At 35.2% G+C, this 8,871-nt stretch overlaps 1 protein-coding gene across 1 annotated transcript; it reads left to right on the top strand.

Annotated features, from left to right (window-relative positions):
- Positions 1–7,057: 7,057 nt before the first annotated feature.
- On the top strand, positions 7,058–7,774 carry LOC118191177 (zinc finger BED domain-containing protein 5-like). Its single transcript, XM_035361981.2, has one exon. It carries the CDS (start codon positions 7,058–7,060, stop codon positions 7,772–7,774), a length of 717 nt encoding a protein of 238 aa, XP_035217872.2.
- The last annotated feature ends 1,097 nt before the right edge of the window (positions 7,775–8,871 follow it).

The raw sequence follows: 8,871 nt of genomic DNA, 5'->3' as shown, positions 1-8,871 counted from the left end.
TAAATAAAAATCGTTTTCTTTTAGTAATTGTAGATCATTTTTCAAAGTGGACAGAAATTGTTGCACTTAAACGCGCGTCAGCCAAAACAGTTGCAGATGCATTCTTACAAAACATTTGCTCTGGACTTGGCATACGCCGCATCAAAATGGTCTCTTATAGACCACAGGCAAACATCGCAGAAAGAGTTAATAAAAATATTGTAAAAATAATTCGAAGCTATGTTAGCACACATCACAAACGCTGGGATGGCTACATAAATGAGTTAGCTTATGCTTTAAGAACAGCAAATCATGATACTACTGGGAAAACTCCAGCAGAATTATTTTTAGGACATAAGTTAATTACGATACTAGATAAATTATTCTCTGTGCAACAAAGGGAAGAAGAATTTAAACAAAAAGATATACAGAAATTTATCGATCAGGCGATTAAAAACTCGGATACCGCAAGAAATAGACAGAAACTTTATTACGATCGAAAACGCCTTGAAGCAGATTTTAGAGTAGGTGATAAAGTGTTAAAGCGAAAATTTTCTTTAAAAGTGCCCCAGATAATTTCACTGCAAAATTGACTCCGAAGTTTGAAGGCCCCTATATAATACAGGAAATCAAGGGAGTCGTATTGTACCTTAAGAACGAGAGAGGGGAAACCTGTAAAGCAAGTCCCGACCAGGTGAAAAAATATTATAATCGAAATGATTTCGAAATCCTTAAAAGTTTCTTGCAGGACTCAAGGGCAAAAGAAGTGGAAATTCCAGAATTAACGCCGCCCGCTCCACCACCCAAGAAGCACAAAAAAGAAAAGGAAACTAGCCCTTCTACATATCATTCTAGGGTCTCGAAAAGAAGGAAGGAAAATGGTCAGACTCCAGCATTCAAGAAGTGCAGAAAATCAACGTCGCCTCGTAAAGAATATTTGGTAAACAGCAAAAGACCAGGTACAACTTCCCACAGTTGAAAATCTGCGTCGAGGAAACCACTTACAGGGCCAGATAGTCAGGAGCAAACAAGGCCGCCGTTCATGAGAAGAAAAAGACAGCAAGAGGAACGAAAAGATTGGCACCAGCAAAAACAAAATTCAAGCAAGAATCCAGACCGGAGGCCGCCAAGACCAGCCGTCCAGGGGCCAAACGGAAAAGACAGGAACCCGAAGACTACCACCCCAAGAGGCCGGCGTACAGAGGGTGAAAAAGGAAAGTCACCATGGAGGAAACTCGAAGAAACCAAAAGAGGAGGTTAACTTCCATGAATTCTGTAACTTGGGATCAATTCTGCCAGAAAAGAATGTCGGAGTTCCGAGCATCGAAAAGTCAAAGATAAGTTAAAATCTTCTATAAATTTTTCTTTTGTTCTGAAATGTTATGTGTAAAGACGAAGTTCTATGTGTTGACGGAAGTCAATTTGTCTCGGTTGAGACTTAGTTTTGTTTTACTGTATTAAGCTACGGCAAAACCATTATTTTCTTTAAGTGTAAAATCTAAGAGCAAGCAGTTCGTGTTAGTCGAAAGACTGGTTCTGTTATGTTAAAGCAAAAATTTGGCTGAAGGTAAAATAGCTTCGTATGCTTGTATTAATGGAAAATTTAGATTCAGTGCCGCCAGCTTGGCGAAGAAAGCGTGAAGTAAAATTTTATTTTCTCTTATTCATTATATGGTAAATTGTAAAAATCATATGTATTAGAATTTTGTAAATATAGGTAAATAGTTGAAAGTTATGTAAAAGTAGAATTTAGTCTAGAAGCATAAAATTTTAAATACTAAAAGTAAATACTCAAAAGAAACGAGTTAAAACCTCAGTAGATAAAATCATGCTTTAGAGCGAAAGCCTTCATGTGAAAAGATGAATGAGGGGGAAATTTAGAATGAATGTGTTTTTTAGGGTTATCCACCCACACTTGAATTTAAGAATGTTAAACATAGCTCATCGAGTTTCAGTATGTTGGATTAGGGTGTATCATATTTGGTCGTTTGAAATCTAACAAATCATTGTGGTTAGGGTAAGTGTTGAAATACAAAAACACGAAGATTCCCGTTTGATACTACACATGGTGGAGAGCCAGGGTAAAGTTAAATTCATGTTTGAATATTTGAATGAATGTGAATGTAAGCAGCTAAATAAAGAAAAGAAAAGGATCGAAAACGAAAACATTATCGAGTGTTAAGAAAGTGTAAATCATAATGTATTTGGAATGTACTGATACTTATTCCTTCCAGATGCTGGAAGGAAGAGAAAAATATTGATTGATGAAGACCAAACAGCAGAGATGATCCTGTAAGAAGTTATTGTATTCTAATCTTCTACAAAAACGATTGTAATTTTTTTAGGCAAAAATGTGTTTTATGTAAACGGGGCTCCTGAGTCTTAGGTTAGAATATGGAAACTTTTCAACAGGTCGTTTCTAGGACCTGCTTCCAAGTTTACTAAATTATGGCAGCGCAAATGTATGGTTTATATTTATTTTAACTAACATTTATTTTAAGCTATCTTTCCTGTCAAGCCTCTACTTTCCCCTAGAATTGCAAATGCTAGAGTATGTAAATTGTAGTAGAGCGCACAGTATATTCATATTTAAGAACCGCGCGTTTCGGTCTGTGTGCCTCTCTCGGCAGTTTTTGATGAATCATTCAACTGCTTAACTAGTAAGCTCGTTGAATCTCAACTGTATTTTTAGAACGCGGGTAAGTTAGTTAAGATTTCAGAGCCTCGTGGATAGTGATCTTGCTATTTATTCATCCAGTCATTATTTTTTCAGTTTTACATTTTGTTTCTGTTAAACCGCCGGGTCGGCGTAGTTTGTGAGCGTCAAGCGAACGCAGCTGTTATTTTTATAGTGGAATAAAAAGGGCTTTAAACCCTTCTTACGTGTTTGTGTAAATTTACATTTCGTAGCAGTCACTACCGCAGTTGCTGACAAGTTGGGGCCACATGTTACCACAAGTTCATTAACGGTACATAAATTTGATATCATTGTGGTATCACAGTTTACATAATGCTCTATTACAATGTGTAATTCCAATGATTTTATATCCTTCTGCATCCATAATCACAGTTTTTTCACCATTTTTATCTTCAATACTTTCGTTTGACTCTGGGTTCTAAAATTCTCTTTTAATGAAGTAATTTTTTATTGTTTGTGGTTTTACTTAAGTCTAGGCAAGTGAAATAATATTCATAGCCTCAAGATTATTTAAATGTTTTTGCATGTTTCTTGTAGTGATATTTTGAAGTCTATTTGAATCATTTTTAGTTGAAGAACATTTTGAAATTCTTAATGACATCCAGTTCTAAGTACACTGTTTAAATTTTCAGAGAAAATGTTCAAGTTTTGCAAGAAATTTGTCATTTGAGGATAGGCAGTACACTAATACATAAGAAATCGCAGATGAAAAGTAAAATTTTGAGGGTTTTATGTCCTCATACTTTTGTCTGTTTTCTTGAGCCATTTTGTAAAAATGCCCGTAATTATCCACACTTTCCTATGTATGCTTTACCGTTGCTTTCTTATTTTCTTATATAATAATGACAGAGTTTTAATTGTTTGGAGCACCTTGATTTTTGTGACTTTCCTATAACTAAAAGAGTCAGTTTTCTCATAAAATCAACATTTGCACAAAGTAAAACAATGAGACGTCCTTTTCTTCGCTTGGCTCCATGACACTAATCACCTTTGAAGATTAGAGTCCTTGCAGGCATTAAAAAAAGAAGAAGCAGAAGACTTTCATCACTATTGAAAAGTCTTTTTATTCATGTCTATCTATTTTTGTGGATAAATTCTTGAACCACTCTTCAATCGACTCAGGAGGAACTCATTTTGATTTTCCATTTATCACATGACATGAGATTTCATGCTGCAGTTTAAATTTATGTAGCCATCCAGTTGAAAACAAGCTTCCTTTCACTTTCAGTGGAAGTGCTATTTCTTATGACTTCTTGATTGACAGGCGACTATTCAATGGAACACTGGATGCACTATGAACTTTACTGAATGAAATCATTTAGCAAAATCGTTTCAGACTCAACAAACTTTCCGTATTAACACGTAAGTTCTTTGAAGCCGACTGTTTACAAATTTCTGGTCTTCTTCAAATTTTGTTCTATTATAAACAATCGTTTTTAGTACGAGGGCAATCCCAAAAAAAAGGTCTCCTATTTTTGGGGGACTTAGAGAAAGTTTTAATACGGTTGTTGGCAACACTATTGTGAGTGGTGCTTTCTCCACTACCACATAAGCACGCAGGCGCTTCGCTCGGATGCTCAGTCTTGGCTTGGCAGCCATTCGAAATAGAGCTCCCGATAAACGTTACCGCCAAGTGCGAAGTGCGCGCAGTTATTCGATTTTTGAATGCAAAAGTCGTTAAACTGGTTGAAATTCACCGCCTATTGACGGAAGTGTATGGACAGTCGTGCATAGATGTCAAAAACGTTCGCAAGTGGTGTAGAGAGTTTACAGCCGGTCGTACTGAAATTCATAACTAAGAAAGGAGCGGGAGGCCGTCAATTGCCGACGAGACAATCGCGAAAGTTAAGGAACTCGTGTGTAAAGATCGGATGATCATTCTGGATGCTCTCTGCATTTTGGTTCCTGAGGTTTTCAGAAGCACCATCCACAGGATTTTAACGGAAAAGTTGCAATATCGGAAGGTGTGTGCAAGATGGGTGCCGCGTATGTTGACAGAAGACCACAAACAGCAACGGGTTGATTCTTCCCGCGAATTTCTTCGCCGCTATGGAGACGAAAAGGACAACTTCTTGGACTTTTTGGAAAGATGAGGTTCAACACTTCCTGAAGGGCATGGCGGCAAGCTGGTATGACATGGACATTGTAAAACTGCCACAGCGTCTACAAAAATGCATCGATTGAAATGGCGATTATGTTGAAAAATAAAGCATTCTTCAATCTTTAAAGAGATGTAGCAATTATAGAAAATAAACGTTTCTTTGTATATCTAAAAATATAGGAGACCTTTTTTTTGGGATTGCCCTCGTATTTTCACAGGACCATCTAATAGCTTTGCTAATTCAACATTCATCAAACCAATATTCTTATTAAATTATTTTAAGATATGAATTTTATCTTTTAACTAGAGTGAGTACCTTGTTTTTCGTGACATTTTGTAGCAGCCACAAAAGTTTTGTTTGAAGGTATGAGACCCACAAAAGAAATAGGGCTGAAATGGGACAAAGATGAAACGACGTATAAAAGTAAAATTTATGTGTGAATGACTTCGTGAAATACATTTATTCGTCTCTTATGATCCATTACGTTAAAATACGTATACTTGAAGATCACATTTATCTTCTCCTCGTTTATAATGGTTGAACATTTGAATGGTTGAACAACCTCGTTTATAATGGTTGAAATGCCGTGGTTCGAATTTTTTTTTTTTTTTTTTTTTTTTTTTTTTTACACAGAGCAATACGCAGAGATACACAAAACTTTTACACAGGTCATTACAACAGGTCATGCTTTAACAAATCATAAACAAGACACAATAAAAAACCAATAAAAATAACATAAAGAAAATATAAACAAAGAGAATGGTGTAAGTTTCAGAATACATCGAACGTGACAGAAAGCTATACTTCTTTTTGAAAAATTATAAAGTGACCAGTAATTTATTTCCTATTTTGAGTATCCCCCCAATCTGCATCTACATACAAACATAAGTTTGACCTTTCCAAATCACCTTTTTTGTATATAAATTTTAAATTTAAGCTGTTTTTCAAATACCAATTTTTAATTTTTTAAACATCAATTTTTAAATTTAAATTTTTAAACAGCTCAATCACAATAGTTTATAGAATTTTGTTTTGGGCACAGTCTTAGTTAACATATCTGCGATTTGTAAACTTGATTGTACGTATTCAATTTTAATGCTATTTTCTTTAACAGTCTTACGAGTAAACTTTAATTTTATACCTATGTGTTTCAGCTTACCTGAAAAGTTTTCATTATCAAACTTTTAATACATGGCTGGTTATCTAAAAAAATATAGACATTTTTAACACTGGAAATTTCATTTACTACATTTTTATCCGTAAAACATCTTGAATACCTTTGCATAAAGCAGTGTTTCTCAACCTTTTAGTATTCACGGCCCAATTTTCAATCATAATTTTCATCGCCCCCCCTCCCACCGAATACAATAAAATGTATACAATAATAATGCATTTTGAGCATTTTGGCGCTAAACCTACACTACAACCTTAATTTTAAACTTTACAAATTACCAAGAATACGGCAATTTATTGACATTTTGCAACACCGATCCTCAGCATTGAAAAAACAAGAATCCTATGCCTTTTTATTGCTCTTGAGTCCCGCCATGTCGGGCATTCTCACGGTTTCGCGAGAAGTTTCAATTTGTCTGGAATTTGTCTGGTCAGCTTAAAAGTTAAGTTAGGAGCGTGCGCAGATCTGAACAAATGTTTTCTCATAGGAAGAGGGAGAAAGTACTATGACGCCAATTTCAATTCCAGAAAATCTCATTCGAGTCGATCCTTCTATCTCTATTGAATCTATTCTGAATGTGTATGTTATATATATTTTCGTGTAATTGCAATTCACCGTATTAAATATTCATGGCAGCAGAGTTATGCAGAATCATGGATAAATTTTTAAGCGGGCGTAAGCGAGCATTAGACGATAGACAAGCATCAACAAGTACACAGACAAGCGTGGTTCCGAAAATAAAATCAAGAAAATATTCAAGAATACTTAAATTTTGGGTTCATTAGTACTGAAGTAAATGAAGAAGAAAGGCCCCTGTGTATCATTTGCTCAAAAAATTTGGCGGCAAACTGCATGAAACCTAATAAACTTAAACGACATTTGGAAACGCTTCATAGTGAGTACCTAAACAAACCCAGAGAATTCTTCGAATTAAAATTAAAATCATATGAAAAGCAAAACTTATTGTTTAAAAAAACTTTGTCTGTGAATGAAAAAGCTTTAATTGCCTCTTACAAATTTTCATATAAAATAGCCAGATGTAAAAAATCTCACACCATTGGTGAAGATCTTATTCTGCCAGCCGCAATTGAGATTGTAGAAATTATGTTTGGAGATAATTTTGCAAAACAATTGCAGTCTATACCTCTTTCAAATGATACTGTTGCCCGTCGAATTGCTGATATAGCTGAAGATGTAGTGTGTCAGCTTTTGTCGAAGTTACGTGACAAATTGTTTTCAATACAACTCGATGAGGCAGCAGATAGTAATAAAGATGCTAATTTGTTAGCCTATGTTAGATTTTGTGATGATTTGTCAGTAGTAGAAGAATTACTTTTCTGCAAACCAATAGAACTCAAAGCAACAGCACTCGCATTATTTGCTATCTTAAATGATTTTATGAACGAGGCAAACATAGAATGGAAAAATTGCGTCGGAATATGCACCGATGGTGCTCGTTCTATGTCCGGAAGATTCCAAAGTATCCAAGCACTTGTGAAACAAAAATCGCCACAGTGCATCTGGACACATTGCATGATCCACAGAGAAGCTTTGGCTTCCAAAGAAATGAGTCCTTGTCTGAATATTGTGTTAACTACGGTTGTAACCGTAGTAAATTATATAAAAATGAGACCCCTGAAATCAAGAATCTTTTCCGCACTTTGTAAAGACATGGGTGCAGTACATTCAGCGTTCCTATTTTATTGCGAGGCAAGATGGTTATCACGAGGGAAATTTTTGCAACGTGTTTATGAATTAAGAGAAGAAATCGCCGTTTTCCTAGAAGAGGAAAACAGACCGGACGCGAAAGTTTATTTGTGATAAAATTGAGCTACATGGTCGACATATTCGAGAAATTAAATAACTTTAATCTTTAACTGCAAGGAGCAAATACATATATATTAGATACGAGTGATAAAGTTAATGCTTTTTGTAGGAAATTGGAATTGTGGAGCAGAAATTTAAAGCAAGAAAACTTAACAATGTTTGCAAATTTGAATGATTGTATGAAAACTTACAAGGCTGAAGAACAACATGTAAAAGTTGTTTTGTAACCATTGAAAATCATTTAGCAATGCTGGCAAAGAATTTTAAAAAGTACTTTCTTGCTGACGACAAACTGATATCAAGTTACAAGTGGGTGAGGGATCCATTTCAAAATACTCCCGAAGGACTCTCAATTGAAGAGGAAGAAACCTTCATAGACTTCACGGTAAGCGGCGAAACCAAAAGACAATTTAGAAAAATCACTCTTTGAATTTTGGGCAGGAGTGGAGGATGAGTTTTCTGCACTAAAAACAAGGGCATTTTGCATTCTACTACCATTTTCAACATCTTACCTTTGTGAAACTGGATTTTCTGCGGTGGCTTCTTTGAAGACAAAATATTGATCTCAGCTAAATATAGAAAAAGAACTGAGAGTGTCTATTTCTAATATTAAACCCTCCTTCAAAAAACTTTGCTCTGCAAAACAGGCCCAAGGAAGTCACTAATAATTATTAAATTTGTTTTCAATTTAGTAAGTTGATTTAATTTAATAAGTTAATTATTAAATATGTCGAAATGTATTTTGTTTTGTATGTGTATGTGTGTTCTTTCCTTTCAGTCACTTAATCAATTTTTTAAATAACATTTTCTCTTGGATATGCTAGCCCCCCATTAATGTGCTCGCGCCTCCATAGGGGGGCGCGCCCCACAGGTTGAGAAACACTGGCATAAAGCAATTATTTCAGCTTCTGCTGATTAAAGTGCAATACACTTTTGATTGTTACAGCACCACACAATAGGACAGTTTGAAAACATTATAAAGTAACCGGTAATTGATTTCCTATCTTTAGTATCTCCCCCCCAATCCGCATCTACATGCAAACATAAGTTTGCTCTTTCCGAATCACCCTTTTGTATGTCAATTTCAAATT

The sequence above is a fragment of the Stegodyphus dumicola genome, chromosome 9 (assembly GCF_044657685.1).
Source record: "Stegodyphus dumicola isolate Sdum_Otavi_A_Nest chromosome 9, ASM4465768v1".
In the NCBI taxonomy this organism is placed as follows: domain Eukaryota; kingdom Metazoa; phylum Arthropoda; class Arachnida; order Araneae; family Eresidae; genus Stegodyphus; species Stegodyphus dumicola.
The sequence above is the reverse complement of the archived record's forward strand: the minus strand, read 5'-3'. Positions and strand labels throughout refer to the sequence as shown.